This window comes from Tamandua tetradactyla, chromosome 4 (assembly GCF_023851605.1).
Source record: "Tamandua tetradactyla isolate mTamTet1 chromosome 4, mTamTet1.pri, whole genome shotgun sequence".
NCBI classification, from domain to species: Eukaryota; Metazoa; Chordata; class Mammalia; order Pilosa; family Myrmecophagidae; genus Tamandua; species Tamandua tetradactyla.
In genome coordinates this window covers 85,488,659-85,512,793 of record NC_135330.1, presented here as the reverse complement: position 1 = coordinate 85,512,793, position 24,135 = coordinate 85,488,659, and the positions used below count along the sequence as shown (strand labels likewise).

Here is a 24,135-nt window from a genome sequence, read left to right as displayed (position 1 = left end):
ATCTTTACTAAAAGGTCTGAATTTTAGAATTTTAAAAATCAGATGTTTATCATTTTCAATAGCAGGTTCTTTTTTTCTTTTACTTTAAATAACTTTTGTCTTGTTCATCACATTGTTTAGTGAAGAATATAGACAAGCAAAGAAGAAATTAAAAATCACCGTTGAGCTCATCTCATTCCTCCCATGTTAACTGCTATGAACATAACAGAAAGGAATGAGGAAGCTGAATTGGAAAAAAGAGAGGAGAAGGTAAGGAGTCCTTTAGAGAATGTAGGGTATATAGAGAGTAAAGAAGCAGATCTGAACGAAAGGATTGAAGAATTCCCTGTACGGAAAAAAGCCATCATCCGTCCCATGACTCCTGTTCACACTTTGTACTTCAACCTTCAAAACACACGACAGGCCTTAAAAATGCAAACATCATCAGTGATTTGAAGTTGACTTTAAAGTCAACAGGCAATAGTCAAAAGGCTTAGGTTATAAAGTTTTAAAAGGTCTGCAGGTGCACATGTGTGTGCATGAATAAGACAAAAAAACAGATCATCTGACTTACATTAGGACTAATCTTAAGGGCAGTAACAACATTTTTCTTTGTGAATGGGATGTTTAAAAGAGAGCTAAAGTTTTTTTGGATGTAGTTTAAAGCTGTAAAGTTGTGTTGAAAAACTAACAATTAAAAATATTGCCATTGTGATTTTTCTTAGGATAAAGAGTACATGTAATAGGATATCCAGATGATACCAGATTCTAAATTGGAGAATTCTAAGCTAAAGGGTTTATGGGTATTAGCAACCTCATGTCTTTTAGTCAATCTGTTCCCATTTTTTAGTGAAATATTTGAAATAGTAAAAAATTAATATAACAAGCACCCATATGCTTACCATCTAAAATTAACAAATGTTATTGTCTTATTATCATTTCTTCATATATTTTCATGTATTTATAAGAAATTGAATACTGAAGACAAAGCTCAAATTCCCTTTGCATAGACCTGTCATTATATATTAAGAACAGTATGTTATCTGATAGAAAATTCAAAATATATTCTTCCCATATATATGGCATATATTAACCTTATATTTGTATGGTACTATTTTTCGTAGGGTCCCTTTTACTCTTGTGGTTCTCTGATATCTTTCTACTTATATTTATTCTTAAAGTAGCCTACTGGCTTGTAGTATGACTTTAATGATTTTTGGCATGTTCTGGAAGAAATGGGATATGTATAGATGGATGGATGAATGGATGGATGGATATGTATACACACACACATACTGGAGATTAAATATATACTTGTGTGTGTGTGAGATATCATTTTCCTGTTTACTATGCTCAGATAGCAATAAATTAAACTGGCCAGAAGCAAACAAGATATCTTGAAAACTACTCTGGCTAACTCTACCTAAATCACTGTGTTGTACATCTATCTATACCAGGAATATATACATTATTCAAAAGGAATGAAACAGGAAGGCAGAGGAAACAACAAGCACTAATACTAAGCAGAGAGCGCCTGGTGTGATTAATAACATTATTCTGTTCCCTGTAAAGCTTAATGTATGTTGGACACTGGAGTTAATGATTGCTAAAAATAGAAATGCTTTATAATTCAACTTTCACTAGTCTCATCACTATTATATCCCATATAACATGCTTTCCTATAAAATTTGAAAATGCCTCAACAATTCTAAGTACAAACTTAATTGGAGAAATTATTGAATAGCTATCATAGATCACTTTATGGAAAACCATAGGAGATTTTATACAGAAATTTATAGTAAAACCTCAATGAAGAACAAAAAAAATTGTATTCTTTTTTATCAGAGATGTCTGATAAAACTAATAAGTTTTTATGAAATATCAAATACCAAAAAAACATTTTTTATGTCCATTCTGATGGAATGCTGTCTGAATACCTACTGTATCCCTTTTTATTACCAATCTTTTGTCCTTTTGACCAGTTTATAACCTTTTTCTGTGGTGTGAAAGAGGTTGTGAACTGTTTCAGCCTAGAAGAGATTGAGAACAGTATTTCCAATACTTGGCTTTTGTTGGTTGGTATAATTATCATAGCCCCCATCATGCTCTTCCTCATTATTATCATCAGAGGTAAGATTTACTTAGCCTTTACTACATGTCAGACCCAGTACCAAGCACTTTACTTGTATTATTTTATTTAATTCTCACAACAATCATATGAGGTAGGAATTCAACAAAGCATTCGAGCCTTTTTTCTACTAGCTATTTCCTCAACCTGGAAAGCTCTTCTTGATCTTCATCTGGTTACCATAGGTTTTAATTCAAATGACACCTATTCAGAGAAAGTCTTCTTCATCCAATTTATCTAAAATAGCTATAGCTTATTACTAGTCACTTTTTATCCCATTTACTGTGCTTCATTTTCTATATAATGTTATTGCTATCTAAACTATCTTATTTATTTACTTGTTAGGTTACATGTTTATCTGTCTACTTCCATTAGAACATAAGCAGGGATTGTGCCAATCTTCATATTTTATCCCCTGCACCTAGTTTATAATGTAGTGTTGAGTATGTGCTCAAGAAATATTTGTTCAACAAATGAATAGTATCTTATTCTCATTTTTTATTAATTAAAAAAATTAACTAACAACATTTAGAAATCATTCCATTCTACATATGCAATCAGTAATTCTTAATATCATCACATAGATGTATGATCATCATTTCTTAGTACATTTGCATCGATTTAGAAAAAGAAATAGCAAGACAACAGAAAAAGAAAATGATAATATAGAGAAAAAAATAAAAAATACAAAAAGTATATAAAAAAAACTATAGCTCAGATGCACCATCATTCAGTGTTTTAACATAATTACATTACAATTAGGTAGTATTGTGCTGTCCATTTTTGAGTTTTTGTATCCAGTCCTGTTGCACAGTCTGTATCCCTTCAGCTCCAATTATCCATTATCTTACCCTATTTCTAACTCCTGATGGTCTCTGTTACCAATGACATATTCCAAGTTTATTCTCTAATGTCGGTTCACATCAGTGGGACCATACAGTATTTGTCCTTTAGTTTTTGGCTAGTCTCACTCAGCATAATGTTCTCTAGGTCCATCCATGTTATTACATGCTTCATAAGTTTATTCTGTCTTAAAGCTGCATAATATTCCATCGTATGTATATACCACAGTTTGTTTAGCCACTCGTCTGTTGATGGACATTTTGGCTGTTTCCATCTCTTTGCAATTGTAAATAATGCTGCTATAAACATTGGTGTGCAAATGTCCATTTGTGTCTTTGCCCTTAAGTCCTCTGAGTAGACACCTAGCAATGGTATTGCTGGGTCATATGGCAATTCTATATTCAGCTTTTTGAGGAACCGCCAAACTGCCTTCCACAGTGGTTGCACCATTTGACATTCCCCCCAAAGTGGGTAAGTGTGCCTCTTTCTCCCCATCCTCTCTAGCACTATTTGTTGAAAAGACTGTCTTTCCCACAGTGAACGTTCTCAATATGCTTGGTGAAAATCAGTTGGCCATAGATGGTTGGGTTTCTTTCTGATATACATCTATCCTTATGTCTGTACTATACTGTTTTGCTTACTGTAGCTTTGTAGTAAGTTTTTTTTCTTTTTGAATGGGCAGGCACCAGGAAATGAATGTAGTAAGTTTTGAAGTTAGGAAGTATGAGTCCTTCAACTTTGTTCTTCTTTTCAATATTCTTTTGACTATCAGGGCACCTTGCAAATCCAAATGAAAGTGAGGATATTTTTTCCATTTTTGTAAAATAAGACCATTGGAATTTTGATAGAAATTGCATTGAACCTATAGATTCCCTTAGGTAATATTGCCATCTTAACAATGTTAAATCTTCCAGTTCATTTTCCCTTCTATCTTATCATGAGATTCACTTTTATATTTCGGATATTTGTATATTTTCACAATGTAGTAGACTGTGGCATATGTCAGGTAGAGGTTACATGGTGAACATAATTAATAGGACTGAATTATATATTTGAATGTGGTTTAAAGGGGAAATTTTAGGCTATACTTATTTAGCCTAAAAATGTTCTTTCATGAATTGTAATAACTGTACCACATTAATACAAGGCTAATAATAGGGTGGTGTGCCGGGTTGAATCTGTGGTGGACCCCAGAAAAGTCATGTCCTTTAATCCTCATTTAATATTGTGGGCTGGGAGCTTTTTGATTGTTCCCACAGAGATGTGACCCACCCAACTGTGGAGGCAACTTTTGATCAGATAGCTTCCAGAGAGTTGCAACTCTCCCCATTCCAGATAGCTCTTGATTAGTTTACTGGAATCCTTTAAAAGAGGAAGCATTTTGGAGAGAACTCAAGAGCCACGAGATACACAAAAGCCCTCACAGTCAGAGACCTTTGTAGATGAAGAAGGAAAATGCCCCTGGGGGAGCTTCATGAAACAAGAAGCCTGGAGAGAAAGCTAGCAGACATCATGTCTGCCATGTGCCTTTCCAGTTAAGAGAGAAACTTCATCAGCCTTTCTTCAGTGAAGGTAACCACTTCTTGATGCTTTAATTTGGAGATGATTATAGACTTGTTTTAAAATTGGGACATTTTCACAGCCTCAGAATTGTATATTTGCAACTTAATAAATTCCCCCTTTTAAAGGTGTTCTGTTTCTGGTATATACATTGCATTCTGGCAGCTAGCAAACTAGAACAGGTGGTAATAAGCTTCCCAGATCTTACTCCTCCCCCTCCTGAGTTGGGGGCAGCCCCTGATCCCCCTCCCAGCTGCAGCATTCTCACTCCAAAGCCCTTTACTGAGTTCTGACAAAGCCCTCACTCCCTTTATTGTAGAAGGAGGGTCCCTGAGATACCCAGAGGAGTCAGCTGGACTTGCAAGGGGCAGGCTTGGGTGGAAAGAGAAAAAAGACAGTGTGGTCTGAGGGGAGGAGCCATGTGAGACAGCACCACTGGGGTCGCAGCGCCCACCCAGAGACCCACACGGGCCCCGGGGCCAAGTTCCCAGCTTGCAGCAAGTGTGAGGAAGCACTGCCTTCCCAGGCCCGAGGAGGCAGGAAGGCAGGCAGAAGGACTGGCCCTGGCAGTATGCAGTAGTGGTGGGTGGGGTAGGGGCCGAGCAGGACTCAGAGAGGGCCGGCAGTGGGTGGAGGCGTGGAAAGCATTACCCCATGAAGCTCCTACGGAGAGTCCAGCCACAGGAAGACAGAGAGAGCATAGTCAGCGGAGACAGGAGGGGAGCGCCCGGAGGGCTCAGAGAAGATGAAGACCCTTTCCCTGGTCCCTGCCATCTGTCGGGGGCCATCCTCACATCTGGACTCACCCCACAAATTCCCAGAAGTCCCCAACCTGCCCGGCCTCCTGGTGTCTTTCCACCCCCAGCTACTCCCAAGGCCCCAGATCCCAGCCTTGTGAAGCTCTCCCACTGTGAGGGTAACGACGGCCCAAAATCCAGGCCAGGTGATGGGGAACCCAGCCTCAAATCCCAAAGGGGAAGGGTGTGCAGCTAACCATGCCGTGCAGAAGAGTGGAGGGCTCCTGGGCCAGGTCCTCACCTTGGAGCTGCTAGAGTTGCCCCAAAGGACCCACATGACAGGCCAGTGGAGGCCCAAGACAAGTGCGCAATTCCAGGACCAGGGGCATGTCAGGGACTGGCCTGGGCACCCCCTGCCTCAAGCACAGACAGCCTCTCAGGGCAGGGGAGCCAGGACAGCCAGGGAAGCCCATGGGGTCCCCCTCTGCACCCCTCCCGTCTCCTGGACCTGCAGCCTGGCTGGAAGCCAGCACAGATGTCGGTACTTATGAGAAGGCAAACGCCAAGAGGACCCCACTGACCACAATGAAGTCCAGGATGTTCCACAGGTCCCGGAAGTAGGCCCCAGGGTGCAGCAGCAGCTCCAGGTCAATCATCTTTAGGAGAGAAACATGCTCTAGGGTGAGGAATATCCCAGAAAAGAGGCAGAGCCAGGCCCCAGAGGGGATGTGTGTGGCCTGCGTCACCCCCAGCAGGGGAAGGGGACACAGCCCCTGAGGTCTCTGGGGGGTGCCAGCATCCCACGGCCGCTGGTACACACATCCCTCAGAGGTGCTCACTTGGCGACCAGCTCACAGGGAATACCCTCAGGGGGACAGTGATCAGAGGGACAGCCAGCAGGCTCTGATACACCTGTGTGTATCCTGCCCTGCCAGCCCTGGCTGGTGGCTCTGGCAAGCACAGAAACCTCTCTAGGGCTCAGGCTCCTGGTCCATAGTGGGGGAGCCGCCGCGCCCACCACAGTAGCCATGGAGCACAGGGGCACCCGCTCATTGTGCTGCACACACACTCCACCCTCAGCTACGCCCAGGACCACCACGAAGCTTACCTTTATCACCATCTCGAAGGTGAAGATGCCTGTGAAAATGTAATCCAGGTATTTCAGAGCCTGGAACCAAAAGGAGGCTCTTCTCAAAGGCTGAGCCCGAGGGCCAAACCAGGGGCCCCAGGGCAAAGGTCTCGGGGTGGGGCGCCTTGGCTCAGGGGTCCCGCTGGATACAGACCCCTCCAGCCTCAACCCCAGCTTGACCAGTAGCCCCCTGCCGCCTACAGGCAGCCCTCCAGGCATAGTCCACAGGATGAGGTCCGCACGCCCAGCCACAGGCCCTCACATTGTTCCTGGGTGAGTCCGTGCGCACAGGATCCTTGGCAGCCAGGGCAATGCTGCTCAGGGTGATGACCACAAGGATGACTACCTCGAAGTACCACAGGCTCACGATGTAGTTGCAGCAGCGATGGAGCCTGGGGCAGGCAAAGTTGGTCACAGCCCCAAGGTGGGCCAGGCAGGGTCCAGGGCTGCACCCCAGCCCTGCTGCATATTCCTGACCCAAGGGATCCATGAGGAGTCCCCAGAAGAGGCAGAAGGCTGGGGCCAGCTAACTCTACCTGCCGGCCAAGTCAGGCAGGCCACTGCTTTGTAAATAAAGCTATACTGGAATGTAAATGCACCTTCTCATATGTTCAGCCTGAGGCTGCTCTCATGTCTGCAACAGGAGAGACATCAGGGCCAAAGCGACCAGCTCCCATCCTTTTCAGAGTCAGGCATCCAGAGAGGAGCCTTTGGCCAGTGCTCTTGTGGAGAGCAGGTCTCACCCTAGGGCTTCCTCTGGTCCCACTGGGTGCGGCACCCTGCATGTGAGCACAGCTGCTATTTCAGCCGCCATCCCCTCCAGCTGCTCGCACAGCAGTGGTGGATCAACCGCTCATGCTAGACAGCTCTCCTGCTCAGTGGCCCCTTGGACCGCCACCATCACATCTCAGGCCCTCACTTCCTTTGGCCACTGCCCTCTCTCTTCTGCTGCCCCTTCCCACCACGCTCAGCTCTGGCCCACTGACCACCACCCGGCACTTCAGCTCAAGGCACTGCCCACGGTGCCAACCACTTCACCCTCATGGGAACACACTTCACCTTCAGCCTCGTTCTGCTGATACAGAATGCATTCTGGGCTGATGGTCTTTCTCGTGGCTGTTTCCATCTCAAGCTCAGCTCTACACCAAACTCATACTTCTGCATCCACCTCCCCAAGTCACTCCCACTGCTCCATCCCACAATCTGTCCTTCTCTTATTAAGGAGACATTCTGGATGTGTCCTTGACATCTTCCCCTTCCATAGGTAATTTATCATCAAATCCTGGAGTTTTTGCCTCAGAAATTTCTCTCCAAACCTCTCCATTACTGCTGCCCTGTGCAGCCCTCCACCCTCTCTAACCTGAGACTGTGACAGCCGGCCAAGGCCCCCGCCCCCCCACTCCCCCCCACTGCATGCCTTCATCCTTGCTGCTCCTTGCTCTCCAAGGGTCATCCCAATTCCTGCTTCCTTCTGAGCATGTCCACCTTGCTGTTTTTTGTGCAAGAAATGTTCTTTCTCCTCTTTCACCTGAACCCCATTCACCCTCCAGGTTTCAGCTGTGAGAGCCCTGCCTCCAGAAAGCCCTCACCCTCAGTCTGGGTGATACACTGCTGCCCCCAGCACAGGAGCCTGCACACACCTCCTCACCTGCACACACCTCCTCACCTGTATGCCCTTCACTGCATGCCCTCCTCACCTGCTCCCTCCCTGCTGCAGTCAGTGCTGAGAGCACACCATCTCCTTTCCAGCACTGCCCTACTTCCCACCTGAACGGGCCAGCAGCAAATGCACGAAGGACCCACAACTGATGACTGCAGATACATGGATGTATGGGCAACAGGAACACAATGCACGTGTGCATGCCCAGGGGTGCTGGTGCAAGAGGAAGAGGTGTGTGTGAAGGGCGGTGTATGCAGGGGGGACATGCTGGGGGTAGGACTGGCATTGGGGTTCAGGGCCCTGGAGCAAAGATGGATGAGCAGGTTCTGTGCACCTCCCAAAGGCCCCTGCATCTTGACCTTAGGTGCAACGACTGGGTAAGCTGAGGCTGAGATGGGGGCGCCTGCGGGTGTGGACATCAGGAGGAGCAGGCGGATTGACCAGCACGTGGTTGCGGGCAGACCAAGGGCAACTCACAGGTTTGTGGGACTCAAACAGGACATGGAGCTGAACGGGACAATTGGCTGGGGGCCACTCCTCATCGCATCATCCGCATCCACCTCCTTCTTCCCCTCTGCCTGGCTCTCCAGGTCCACGCTTCCACATACAAGGGGGATGCCGTGTGGTGCACCCAAACTCCCGCCCCACAGGGGCACACTGGGAAGCGGCCCAAGTCTCGCTGTCCACCCCTCCACAGGGCATGTGGCTAACAGCCAAGTGGCACTGGGAAGCTCCCCAATACTGTCAGTGCCCCCTGGGTGGTGATGGCCAGGACTGCCCATCAGAGACCCAGCAGTGCACCTGGCCAGAAGCGAGTGGCCACTGTGCTGGGAGGGGCAGCCAGGTAGCAAGCCCAGCGCAGGGCACCTTGGGGGACAGAGGCAACAGCCCTCCTCCTGGACAGGCCCAGGGCAGGAGAAGGATGCACAGAGAGGAGGCATCCGCTGCAGCAGGGGAGCAGGTGGCCTCCCAGGCCCCATCTTCCTGTCCAGCCTGGCTGGACCTGCCCATTAGGACCCTAAGGAGGGCTCTATCATGCCAGGGAGCTGAGGGGGCTCTGACCCAGCATGCCAGCCCTAGGAATTCTCACTCCTTTCTGGCTTCCCTTGTCCCACCCTTGGGCCTCTCAGCAGCCCCAGACTCTGCTCCCCACAAACCAAACTCCCAAAAGTGAAAATGGCTGGGGCCTGAGCCATCAATCTTGAGGGTTGTTCATATGAAACTTAACCCTGCAAAGGATAGGCTAAGCCTACTTAAAATTAGGCCTAAGACTCACCCCTAGAGTACCTCTTTTGAGGCTGGGATGTGCCCTCTCTCTCTCAACCAACAGGCAAGCAAATTCACTGCCCTCCCCCTCTCTACATGGGACATGACCCCCAGGGCTGTAAACCTCCCTGGCAAAATGGGACAGAAATCCTAGAATGAGCTGGGACTCAGCATCAAGGGATTGAGAAACCTTCTTGACCAAAAGGGGGAAGAGAGAAATGAGACAAAATAAAGTTTCACTGGCTGAGAAATTTCAAACAGAGTCAAGAGGTTATCCTGGAGGTTATTCTTATGTGTTACACAGCTATCACCTTCTTAGTTTAAGGTGTATTAGGGAGGCTAGAGGGAAGTGCCTGAAACTGTAGAGCTATGTTCCAGTAGCCATGTTTCTTTAAGATGATTGTATAATGATATAGCTTTCACAAAGTGACTGTGTGATTGTGAAAACCTTGTTCAATGATACAGACAGATGAGTAAAAAATATGGATTAAAAATAAATAAATAATAGGGGGGAACAAATGTTAAAATAAATTGAGTAGAGGGACATACTAGTGGTCAATGAGAGGGAGGGGTATGGGATATGGTATGTATAAATATTTTCTTTTTTATTTTTATTTCTCTTTCCGGAGTGATGTAAATGTTCTGAGAAATGATCATAGTGATGAATAGACAACTGTGTGATGATATTGTGAGCTACTGATTGCACACAAAGTATGGAATGTTCATACGTTAAGAATATGCATGTTGTATGTTGACTGGTTTTATTAATTAAAAGAAAGCTTTAAAAAAATGGCTGTGGCCTTTGTTTTTTTAAGGTAGATTTTGTTTTCCCTGCTAGTTTTTTTCTCACAATGATTTTAACAACCTGATACATACTTTAATTCTCATGGATGACAGAATTCTTGTGGCCTTCTCTAGAAACTTCCAGCTCAGGGACACCAGGGAGACAGCATAGAAACTTGTAGCACTTCCCAAGACTGTCTCATTTTCATTTCTTTAAAGAAATATGCAAGCACAGGTGCACAAGTGGTTCACTGTTAGAATGCTCACCTTTCATGCCGGAGACCTTTCTGAACCATGCACCACCACCCCCTCCTCCCAAAAAAAGGAAATATGGAAGCACAGGGACTGCTCAAGAACTTTGGGAAAAACGATGATGGTCACTACAGCCTGCTCAGCACAGCACCCATTATGGGGACCAGGGCTACCAGCCTCCCCAACCTGTCCACCAGCCATGCTGAGGTCCTGCAGAGGGCAGCAGGGGATGAAGGGACAGGGGGGCTGCAGAGAGTGGTGGGGGCTGCAGAGGGCAGTTGCAAACAGCAGAGCCCACAGTGGCCCAGGCTTGCACCCCCAGGCTCTTGTCTCCAGAGAGACAGGCACCTCCCCCCAGCACAGAGGCATTAAAATCTTCATTTTTGAAAGGGATGCCTTCAAATTTCTCTACTGAAAGTATACTTTATATAATCTCCTGAGAAAACAATTTGGCAAAACTTAAAGTCCCCTAAAAGTATTCTTTGGTCCATTCATTTAATTTCTAAGACATTGCCTCCTAAGGAAATCAACTATGCACACAAAAATCTGAATTCATGTAGATGTTTCTCATAAGTTCTATTATGAACACCAAAAAATTATAAAATGTACAGCCATAAAGACTAAGTAAAGGATGCAATATCTATATGAAGCACCATAATACGAAAACTGAAAATGCTTAGATTTTTAATGATACAGGAAAGGCTTATGATATGAGAAGTTAAAAAAAGAGGATGGACTACATACTTGTATATCCTAGATGAGCCAATTGTCACTATACCTTCAACATAAAGAAAACAATTTCCACAATGATATTTTACTTTCAATTAAGGAACATTTATTGTTCAAAAACACACTTTTTCAAAGTCAATCCAAGGATAAACAAATAGGAAAAAAGAACAAGTCTGCACCCAACAAAAACTCTGGTGCTCAAAGAAAAGGGACAGGGGTACAAAGGTAGCTCAGAGGTAGAATTCCTCAGAGGTAGAATTCCCACCTGCCACGTGGGCAACCTGGGCTCGATTCCCGGTCCATGCACTTCCCCCAAAACAAACAAACAAACAAACAAAAAATTCAACAAATAACAGGACACTCACATGGGAAAAGAACAAAATATAACCCAGGCAATACAGCATACCAAAAAAAAAAAAAAGAGAGAGAGAGAAGAGGGATAAAGATGCCAGACCTGAATAGAAATACTTCTTATAAAATAGATTTACTACTACAAAATCAAAGACAATTTATCGATTAAATAAAATCAGACCAAAAAAAAAGACAGAGGATCAAAATGAAAACTGCAACAGACTAAATAAAATTCATTATTGAAAGTAGGTTATATGATTTAAAAAAAAAAACTTGGCAGTAACAAAAATTAAATCACTGAAATAGAAGGCACTCTGTTAAGTGAAACAGCCAGAATCAGAGGAGGCAACAGAGAAAGGAAGTGATATTCCCTAAAAACAACCACATGTTCTAGATGCTTCATTCTTGTAACAACATTGGGTGAAATGTATTATTTTCCCAAATCTCCAGATTATGAAACTGGGAAGATGACCTTCTACCAGCCCATGACATGAGTGGTAGAACCAAGACTCGAGTTTAGGTCAACGTGACTTTCCAGGCTATAGTGAAGTTTAGAAAAGAAGCAGACGCCGGTCTTCAAGTTAGTCTCAGACTCTGAGGCAGCCGCAGTTCATGAGCTCCTCGAATGATGGGCTGTTTTATTCAGCAGTGAAACCCTCAACTCCAGCACGGAGACTGGAAAAAGTATATATATTGCCCTGAGCAGACTGATGGCAAAGCCATGGAAGAGACATCCTGGAGGACAGACACAGAAAGCCAAAGGGAGTGATGGGTATTTGAATGACAAAGAGAAAATAAGCAGAATGGATATTCAAAGACATACAAGGAAAGGTTTCTCAAAGTGAAAAACAAGGAAAGTTCGCCACATACAAGGTAAAGTTAGTAAGATGCAACAAAACACCAAGACTAAGCTTATCACATTTTTTTAATCCAAAAGGAAAAATAAATGATCCACAATAATAACTTTGGTGGAGAGGAAAAAAGGACTCTCACAGACCTGCCAACGCTCAGATCTCCCACACACCACAAGGGAACAGGTATCACTGCGAGCTGCAGGGTAGGCCTCCACTCCAGGCCAAATACCATCTCTATCAAGGCCCGTCCATGGCCCATGAGGAGGCCAGGCTAGAGGAGAAGCAAGTGGCACCCTGAGACACAGGTGCCCTGCCACCGCGCTGGCCACGAGAAAGAGGAAATGGTCAGACAAGGCCACATACACCTGCCAGTGGCTGCGACTCTGACCAGTCATGCAGTCCAGGTCAAGAGAAATATGCACGACAAAAACTTGCTTTCAACCCTAATGTTAGATGCCAGAGGCATCCAAGTTGTTCTACTTATTCTTGGGGAAGGTACAATAACTCCACAGAGCATTTAAATATACGTAGTGAACAGCCTAGGGTGATCAGGCTATCTTGTTCTAATTGTAAAGTTCTTATTTCTTTAATGTACATACAGTAAAGATATTTTTCCTTCAGTTTAACAGTTCTGTGAGTCGAGATGAATGAAGTCAGGTAATTCAGGCCATAACCAGGATACAGAAGAGCTCTCTCGCCTGTCCCCACCCCAACCCCTGGGAGTCACTGACCTGGATACTCTCTCTGGTTCTGTCTTTGCCAGGATGCCATATAAAGGGAACTATACAGTAAGCAAATTTAGTCTGTCTGCCTTCACTTAGGATAATATACTTGAGATTCACCATGTACTCCTTGTCCCAACAGTATTTTTTACCTATGAGTGGCATTCCACTGCATGAATGCTCCACATTTGTTTATCCATTCACCCACTGGAACACACTTGGGTTGCTTGCAGTTTTTTGGAGATTATAAATAATGTTTCTATAAATATTCAGGTCAGGTTTGTGGGTAAAAACAGGCTTTTATTAATTCAGGGTGGATTCTCAGGGGTAGGATTTCTGGATCATATGATGTGTTTATGATTAACTATCATTTAAATTAAGTATAACTTACCTAAGTAAAATTTACCTGTTTCTATGAGTTTGGACAAACACGTACAACCACATAAACACAACTCCAATCAAGATTCACAACTGTCAAAACACTGAAGCAACCGAAGTGTCCATCAACTGATGAATGGATAAACAAAATACACACGATGGAATATTATTCGGCTGTAAAAAGGATGATGTTCTGATACATACAGCAATATCTTGAGCTGAATGAAAACGTAACATATCAAAACTTGTGATATGCAATGGACCACAGAATAAAAGAGGACACTTACCTTAAACCCAATACAAAAATTAACTCAAAGTGGATCAAAGAACTAACTATAAGAACTAGCATCATAAGGCTTCTAGAAGAAAACATAGGGAAACATCTTCAAGACCTAGTAATAGGAGGTAGCTTCCTAAATTTACACTCAAAGCACAAGCAACAGAAGCAAAAATAGATAAATGGGAAATCTTAAAACTAAAGTGCTTCTATGCCTAAAAAGGCTTTGTCAAAAAGGTGAAGAAGCAGCCAACTCAATGGGAAAAAATATTTAGAAATCACATATTAGACAAAAGTTTGTTAACCTATATACATGAAGAAATCATGCAACTAAATAACACCACCAAGAACAAACAACCCAATTATAAAATGGGTAAAGACATGAATAGACATTACTCCGAAGAGCAAATACACATGAAGAGATCCTCATTTTCATTAGCTAAAATGGAAATGCAGATCAACACAACCTCACACCTATAAGAATGGCAGCTATTAAACAAACCTGAACTACAAATGTTGGAGAGGATGTGGAGAAATTGGAACATTAATTCACTGCTGGTAGGAATGCATAATGGTACAGCCGTTACCATTATACACTGGTATAATGTATAATGCCACTGTGGAAGACAGTTTGGTGAGTCCTCAGAAAAATAAATCGAGTTGCCCTACGACCTGGCAATACCACTACTCAGCATATACCCAAAAGAGCACAAATCAGTGACACAAACAGACATCTGCGCACCGATGTTCATAGCGGTATTATTCACAATTGCCAAAAGTTGGAAACAATCCAAATTCCTATCAAAAGATAAGTGGATCAACAAAATGTGGTTTATACATATGATGGAATATTATGCAGCAGTAAGACGAAATAAAGTCTGAAAGCATATGACAAGATGAATGAACCTTAAGGACATAATGCTGAGTGAAATAAGCCAGACACAAAAGGATAGATACTGTATGATTTTGCTATTAAGACCTTGGTAAAGGTAAACTCAGAGGCTTATGATACAGAACATAGGGCACCTAGAGATACACGGAAGCTAGAGGTAGGTGAACAGTTAGATAATGAGGTTGAACTTAAATGTAAGGGAATGGGTAGAAATATATGCAAGTTTGTTAGTGGGTCCATAAGTAATATGGCCATATTGAGGGTGAATATGATTGAAAGGGATTGTATAGACCCATGTGTCCCACCAATTAATACTACAAATGTAAATAAGTTCTTGCATGAATTTCTTCAAAGATATGAATTTTGTACAAAGAGATAATAATAGAGAGGTATGGGGGAAAACTACTATTGGATGCTATGGCCTATATTTAAGAGGAAGACATCAACAGTATCACAGCAATACCAGGGGTAAATAATTGTGAGGAGGGACAAGAATTAAGGGGAGGTTTGGACTTTCTATTTGGTGAGGGTGTGTTCATCAGTTACTTTTCTCTTTGGAGCAATGAAAATTATCTCAAGTAGAGTGCTGATGATTGTACAACTAAGGAAGGATAATGTGAAAAATGGATTGTTGACTTTGGTCATTATCCTTGATGCCCAGTGATGGAGTTAGCTGAAGGATACACTGACTGAGAAGTAAAATGGTGAGCTGTGATGTACACATATGATGGAATACCGTGTAGTTAAAGAAAGGAACAAAGTTGTGAGGCATCCAACAAGGTGAATGTACCTTGGGGACATTATGTGGTACACAATAAGCCAGAAACAAAACAACAAATATTGTATGGTCTCTTTTAGAAGACACCTATAAGAAAACTGTGGGAGCCAAGGGGACTTCCAGAGAAGATGGCGGCTTAGTAAGACGCGCGGGTCTTAGTTCCTCCTCCAGAACAGCAACTAAGGAAACAGAAACAATAAGAAACAGCTCCCGGAGCCACAACACAGACCAAAAAGACAGCGTACCCCATTCTGGAACGGCTGAACGGGCAGGGAGAATCCTCTGCGGTGAGATACCCGAGGGGCGCACGTTTTCCCGGCTGGGGCGGCTGGCAACTGGGGTCCCCTCCACGCACGTGGCTCCCCGGTCTGACTGGGAATGTTGGATAGCGGGGCCCTCCCGCCACGCTTGGCATCTCGGGCCAGCTGGGCAATTTGGACCGGCACTCCCCCAAGCCGCGGCGGCCGGCGACCCCCCCTCCACGCGCAGTTTCCCGGGCCAACTGCGAGATTCGGATTGGCAAGTTAAAGGAGCCACAGCATCTTTTACTGGTGGGACCCGCAGACAGACGAGCGCCACGAGCGCCACCTACTGGGCAGGAAAAGAAAAACAGAGCCCAGAGATTTCACAGAAAAACCTTTCAACCAGCCGGGTCCCACACCCAGGGAAATCTGATCAAATGCCCAGACACCAGCAGAAAATAATGGATGATGCTCGGAAAATTGAAGATATGGCCCAGTCAAAGGAACAAACCAATAGTTCAAATGAGATACAGGAGCTGAGACAACTAATGCTGAATATACGAAGAGAAATGGAAAAACTCTTCAAAAACCAAATCAATAAATTGAGGGAGGACATGAAGAAGACATGGGCTGAACAAAAAGAAGAAATAGAAAATCTGAAAAAACAAATCACAGAACTTATGGGAGTGAAGGACAAAGAAGAAAAAATGGAAAAAACAATGGATACCTACAATGATAGATTCAAAGAGACAGAAGATAGAATTAGTGATTTGGAGGATGGAACATCTGAATTCCAAAAAGAAACAGAAACTATAGGGAAAAGAATGGAAAAATTTGAACAGGGTATCAGGGAACTCAAGGACAATATGAACCGCACAAATATACGTGTTGTGGGTGTCCCAGAAGGAGAAGAGAAGGGAAAAGGAGGAGAAAAACTAATGGAAGAAATTTTCACTGAAAATTTCCCAACTCTTATGAAAGACCTAAAATTACAGATCCAAGAAGTGCAGCACACCCCAAAGAGATTAGACCCAAATAGGCGTTCTCCAAGACACTTACTAGTTAGAATGTCAGAGGTCAAAGAGAAAGAGAGGATCTTGAAAGCAGCAAGAGAAAAACAATCCATCACATACAAGGGAAACCCAATAAGACTATGTGTAGATTTCTCAGCAGAAACCATGGAAGCTAGAAGAGAGTGGGATGATATATTTAAATTACTAAAAGAGAAAAACTGCCAACCAAGACTTCTATATCCAGCAAAATTGTCCTTCAAAACTGAAGGAGAAATTAAAACATTTATAGACAAAAAGTCACTGAGAGAATTTGTGACCAAGAGACCAGCTCTGCAAGAAATACTAAAGGGAGCACTAGAGTCAGATACGAAAAGACAGAAGAAAGAGGTATGGAGTAAAGTGTAGAAAGAAGGAAAATCAGATATGATATATATAATACAAAAGCCAAAATGGTAGAGGAAAATATTATCCAAACAGTAATAACACTAAAAGTTAATGGACTGAATTTCCCAATCAAAAGACATAGACTGGCAGAATGGATTACGACCCAGCAATACCACTGCTAGGTATCTACTCAAAGGACTTAAGGGCAAAGACACAGACGGACATTTGCACACCAGTGTTTATAGCAGCATTATCTACAATTGCAAAGAGATGGAAACAGCCAAAATGTCCATCAACAGACGAGTGGCTAAACAAACTGTGGCGTATACCTATGATGGAATATTATGCAGCTTTAAGACAGACTAAACTTATGAAGCATGTAATAACATGGATGGACCTAGAGAACATTATGCTGAGTGAGTCTAGCCCAAAACTAAAGGACAAATACTGTATGGTCCCACTGATGTGAACCGACATTCGAGAATCAGCTTGGAATATATCATTGGTAACAGAGACCAGCAGGAGTTAGAAACAGGGTAAGATAATGGGTAATTGGAGCTGAAGGGATACAGACTGTGCAACAGGACTAGATACAAAAACTCAAAAATGGACAGCACAATAATACCTAAGTGTAATATAACTATGTTGGAACACTGAATGAAGCTGCACCTGAAATATGGTTTTTTGTTTGTTTGTTTGTATCTTTTGTTTTTGTTTTTTTTCTTGTTCCTTTTTATATATATATATTTTTTTATTAGTATTATTATTTTAATTCTCTTCTCTATATTAACATTCTATATCTTTTTCTGCTGTTTTGCTAGTTCTTTTCCTAAATCGATGCAAATGTACTAAGAAATGATGATCATACATCTATGTGATGATACTAAGAATTACTGAGTGCATGTGTAGAATGGAATGATTTCTAAATGTTGTGTTAATTTCTTTTTTTTGATTAATAAAAAAAATTAAAAATAAAAAAAAATAAAACTGTGGGCCTGGCAACATGGGAAATGACTCCTAGGGGTGAGTCTGGCCCTGGTACTGTGAGATCAAAATGCCTTCCTGACCAAATGGGGGAAAATAATTGTAACAAATAAGGTATCAGAAGCTGAGAAAGTTCAAATAGAGTCAAGAGTCTACTCTGGAGGCTATTCTCATGCAAGCTTCAGTTAGATACTGCTTTTTACCATGGTTTGCCAAGCCCCAACCAACACCATTCCTATTAGCCCTGAAGAATACCTAGGGCTCTATTTGAGAGTCTACAAAAGTTTCATGTACTAAAATGACTTTCCAGAAACCTACCACCCCCAGATAGGTTTCTAGGCCAGATGAGACCTGAAATGGAGGGGTCAGCCTCTCCAGAACATCAACTAGTTCCATTCCCCTACCCCATATCACTGACCACCCTTTCCAACAAGAAGAAGTTAGAATAGGCATAGTCCAAATACTCCTACAGAATGGGAGAAGGATCAGAGGAGAAGGAGGAGTTATACAGAGAAAGTAGGGTTTAACAAATGAGTATGATTACTGTATCATTATACTGATATTTCTTTTAGTGCCAGTGTCTACAATCAGCTAGAAGGAAAACCTAAAATTGTGGAATTGTAACCTATACCAAACTCTGAAATCTGTTCTATAACTAATCATTATAATGCATTTAGAATTTATTGCTTTTTAGTATACATATTATATTTCACAATAAAAATATTTTTAAAAACTTATGATATGCAGTAAAGTTTGTTACCTACAAACTTAACCCTAAGTTTGGAAGTAGGTAAATGTGTAGCCCTAAATGCTTACATTAAAAAAGAAGTAAGCTAATTCAAAGACCTAAATGCATACCTGAAGGAACTAGAAAAAGAATGGCAAACTAAACCCAAAGTAAACAGAAAAAAACAAATAACAAATATTAGAGCATAAATAAATTAGAGAATATAAACAATAGAGAGCATCAATAAAATCAAAAGTTGACTCTTTGAAAAGATCAGTAAAATTAATAAACTCTTAGCTAGACTGGCAAAGAAAAAAAAGAGAATACATAAATAAAATAAGAAATGAGAGGGAAGACAGCACTATTGACCCCATGGAAAGGACTGTAAGAGGATACTATGAACCACCATATGCCAACAAAGTAGGTAACCTCAATGAAATGGAAAAAATCCTACAAACACACAAGCAATCTACACTGACTCTAGAAAAAAACAGAAGCTCTGGACAGAGCAATCACAAGTAAAGAGATTAAATCAATCATCAAAAAAACCTTCCAACCAAAAAAAGCCCAGGAATAGATGGCTTCACAGGTGAATTCCACCAACATTCCAAGGAGCAGTAATTTCAATCCTGCTCAGTCTCTTCCAAAAACCTGAAGATGAAGGAACACTACCTAATTCATTCTATGAGTCAACATCACCCTAATATTAAAGTTAGAGAAAGATACTACATGAAAATGAAATTACTGACCAATTTCTCCGATGAATATAAATGAAAAAAAATCATCAACAAAAATATTAGCAAATCAAATCCAACAGCACATTAATAACTATACAACATGATCAAGTGGGATTTATCCCAAGTATGCAAGGTATGCAGCATAAGAAAATCAATTAAAGTAATACACAACATTAACAAAATGAAAGGAAAAAAAACCACATGATCATCTTGATTGATGCAGAAAAGGCATGTGACAATATCCAGTATCTTTTCTTAATAAAAACAGTTTCAAAGATAGGAACAGAAGAAAACTTTCTCATCATGATAAAGGGCATTTATGAAAAAACCACTGCTAACATCATACTCAATGGTGAAAGACTGAATGCTTTTCCCTCTAAGATCTGGAACAAGACAAAGATGCCACGCTCACCACTGTAATTTAGAATTATATTGGAAGTTCTAACCCGAGCAATCAGGCAAGAAAAATAAGTGAAATCATCCAAATTGGAAAGGAGGAAGTAAAACTTTCACTATTTGCAGATGACATGATCCTATATATGAAGAAAGTCCAGAAAAATCAACAACAAAGCTCCTAGATCCTGCAAAATGGGGGGAAAGAAGTGTAACAAATAAAATATCAGTGGATGAGAGATTTCAAATAGAATCAAGGGGCTACATTAGAGGTTACTTGTACGTATGCTGGAGTTGGACATTGCTACCTATCATAACTTGCCAACAACATATTTAAAGAGAAGGAGGAGTATAACAGAGAAGACAGGATTTAACAAATGAACAAAGTGCTGAATTATTATATTGATATTTCTGCTGGTCTCTAGTGTCTTGGAGCAGCTAGAAGAAACAACGAAAAATCATGGAACTATAACCTACACCAAACCTTTTTAAAAAAGTTTTTAAAAAATCCCCCCCCAATAAAGCTCCTAGAGCTAATAAAGAAATTCAGCAAATTGTCAGGGTACAAGATGAACACACAAGAATCATTAGTGTTTCTACACACCAGTAATGAGCAAACTGAGGAGTAAATGAAGAAAAAATTTCATTTGCAATAGCAACCAAAAGAGTCAAATATATACAAATAAATTTAGCCAACAATGTAAAAGGTCTTATATATGAAAAATTACAAAACTTTGCTAAAAGAAATTAAAAAAGAGTTAAGTAAATGGAAGGACATTCTAGGCTCATGGATTGGAAGACTAAATATTATTAAGATGTCAATTCTACCCAAAATGATTTACAGATTTAATGCAATTCCAATCAAAATGACAACAGTCTACTTTGCAGAAATGAAAGCCAATTATCAAAATTATTTGGAACAGTAAAGGGCCCTAAATAGCCAAAAACATCTTGAAAAAGAATAAAAGTGGAAGACTCAAACTTCCTGACTTTGAAGGTTATAACAAAGCTACAGTGGTTGAAAGGATAGACATATAGACCAATGGAATCAAACTGCGAGTTTGGAGATAGACCCTCAAGTCTATAGCCAATTGGTTTTAACAAGGGTGCCAGGTCCACTCAATTGGGAAAGAACAGTCTCTTCAACAAATGGTGCTGGGAGAACAGGTTATCCATATGTAAAAGAATGAAGGAGGATCCCTATCTCACACTATATACAAAAATTAACTCAAAATGAATTAAAGACCTAAATATACAAACCAGGAATGTAAAACTCCTAGAAGAAAACATAGAGAAGCATCATAAGCACCTTAAGGATCTTGTGTTAGGCAATGGTTTCTTAAACTTTAACACCCAAAGCACATGCAACAAAAGAAAAAGATCAATGGTACCTCATCAAAACTTAAAACTTTTGTACATCAAAGGACTTCATCACAAAAGTGAAAAGATAACCTACACAATGGGGGAAAAGACTTGGAAACGACGTATCCAATAAGGGTTTAATATCCTGAATATATAAAAAATCTTTCAACTCAACTATAAAAAGAAAACAATCCAATTTAAAAACAGTCAAGAGACTTGAATAGACAATTTTCCAAATGGCTTAAAAGCAAGTGAAAATATACTCATCAGCATTAGCTATTAGGGAAATGCAAATCAAAACCATGAGATACCATTTTACACCCACTAGAATGGCTATTATTAAAATAACAGAAAATTACAAGTGTTAGGATATAAAGAAATAGAACACTCATTTATTGCTGGTGGGAGTGTAAAATGGTATAGCCACTGTGGAATAGTTTCGAATTCTTCAGAAAGTACAGAATTACCATATGAACCAGCAACCCCACTACTAGGTATATATACCCAAAAGAATGAAAAATAGGGACTTGAACAGGTATTTGCATGCCAATATTCACAGTGGAATTATTCACAATTGCCAAAAGATGGAAGAGACCCACATGCCCATCAAGTCATGAATAAACCCAATGTGGTATAGGCATACAATAAAATATTATTCAGGATTAAAAAGGAATGAAGTTCTGATTCATGCAACAACATGGATGAACCTTGAAGACATTATGTTAAGTGAAATAAGCCATATACGAAAGGACAAATATTGTATGAGCTCATTGATATGAAATCATTAGAACAAGCAAAACTAGTCAGAATCTAGAATACAGGTTACCAGGGGCTGGACTGGGGGTCGGGAATGGGTAGCTAATGTTTAAATTTTACAGAATTTCTACTTGGTTTGATTACAAAGTTTTGGGAATAGATGATGGCGATGGTAGCACAGCATTGCCAAAATAATTAACAGCACTGAATTATAAATGTGAATGGGGTTAAAAAGAGAAATTTTAAGTCATATATGTTACTAGAATGAAAATTTAAAGGAAAAACAGGACCGTACAACACAATGAACCCTGTTGTGGATGATGAACTATAGCTAATAGTACAAGTATAAAACATTCTTTCATGAATTATAACAAATATACTTCGCTAAGGCAAGCTGTTATAGGGCAGTGTATGAACATGTCATTTTTGATATATTTTATGTATGATATTTTTGTAAATCTACAACCCCACAAAAAGAAATTTAAAAATACATAATTTTTTAAAAATGTATAGTGTTTAGACCTTTACCTACCGCATGAGATCAAAAGCTGAAAGCTTTATTATGTGTAGAACCTAAATTTTCTGTTAACATACAATCTAAATCAACCTGTCTATATAGCTCACTTAAACAACCCAAACTCCTGGAGTCCAGAACAGGAATGAGACCTTGTAATTCTAGACAGCTTAATATAATACCAGGATACATCTCAGACTGTGGTGGACTGATAATTAAAAAGTATTGGTAGAGCCTCTCGAGGGTCTGAAGGAAAAAAATTGAAACTATTAAACCTCCCAACTGGGAAAACCCGGGTATCCTCTCAACCACTGAGCACCCCCTAGAAAATAGGCCAAGCCCTGGATTTTAAGGCTTGCCCTTAGGAAACTTATTTCTGTAGGGAAGAAACTAAGACCACCTATAATGAGACCTAAGGGTTACTTCTGAAGGACCTCTTTTGTTGCTCAGATGTGGCCTTTCTCTCTCAAAGCCCAACTCTGCAAGGAGAATCATTGCTGTTCCCTCTCTATGGGACATGACATTCAGGGATGAAAGTCTCCTGACAATGTGGGGCATGACTCCCAGGGATGAGTCTGGTCCTAGCATTGTAGGACTGACAATGCCTTCCTGACCAAAAGGGAGAAAAAAGTGTAATGAAATAAGGCATCAGTGGCTAAGAGATCAAATAGAATTGAGAGGCTATTCCAGAGGCTACCCTTCTGCAAGCTTCAGTTAGACAGTGCTAACTGCCATGGTTTGCCAAACAACATGACTTCTGTTAACTCTTAAGAACACCTAGAGGGCCACGGTGGCTCAGCAGGTAAGAGTGCTTGTCTGCCATGCCCAAGGACCCGGGTTCGATTCCCAGTGCCTGCCCATGTAAAAAAAAAAAAAAAAAAAAAAAAAAGAACACCTAGAGTGCAAACTGAGACTCTATAAAGGTTTCATGCACAAAATTTGCTTTCGTGGAACACATGATTTCCAAAGGGTTCCTAGGCCATAAATCCTGAAACCCAGCGGGACCAGGCTCTCCAAGATTATCAATGAACTACATCCCCCTATCCTTTAGTTTTGATACCCCTTCTCAATGTGAAAAAGTCAGAACGGGCATTCCCTAAATATCCTTATAGTTTAGAAGAAGGATCAAAGGAGAAGGCGTTGTAACAGACAAAACAGGATTTAACAAATGCATACAATTGATGAATCACTACATTAACACTGCTTCTAGTTTCCAGTGTTTTGGAGTAGCTGGAAGGAAAAATCTGAAATAGTGGAATGGTAGCCCATGACAAAGTCTGAAATCTGTTATGTAAATAACTGTTAAAGAGTACTTTGAAAATTACTGCTTTTTCTTTCATTTGTATAAATCTTTTATTTCATAATAAAAAAACTTCTTTAAATGTACAATTTTTATTTGGGATGATGGAAAGTTTTGATTATAGATGATGGCGATGGCAGCACAACGACGTGAACATAGTTAACAGCACTGAGTTACGTATCTGAACGTGATTAAAGAAGAAATTTTATGTCGTACGTACACAACTAGAATAAATTTTTTAAAAATCCATTAAGCTGACAATGCAAACAGTGAACTATGTTAAACCATGAACTATATTTGATAGTGTGATTATGATAATATTTTCTCATCAATTGTAACAAAGGTACTACAATAATGCAAAATGTTAAAAACGGCAGTGAGGAAAAATAAAAAGAAAAAAAATAA

The 24,135-nt window shown here is 41.1% G+C and overlaps 1 protein-coding gene across 1 annotated transcript in view; it reads right to left on the bottom strand.

The window, feature by feature from the left end:
• Positions 1-617: 617 nt before the first annotated feature.
• LOC143680325 (voltage-dependent N-type calcium channel subunit alpha-1B-like) overlaps positions 618-24,135 on the bottom strand; it is a 100,076-nt gene continuing 76,558 nt past the window's right edge. The window contains 5 exon segments of the mRNA XM_077156825.1: positions 618-5,903; positions 6,356-6,415; positions 6,639-6,902; positions 8,074-8,143; positions 8,514-8,633. Coding sequence (XP_077012940.1) covers positions 5,793-5,903; positions 6,356-6,415; positions 6,639-6,902; positions 8,074-8,143; positions 8,514-8,633 — 625 coding nt within the window. The 3' untranslated portion in view covers positions 618-5,792.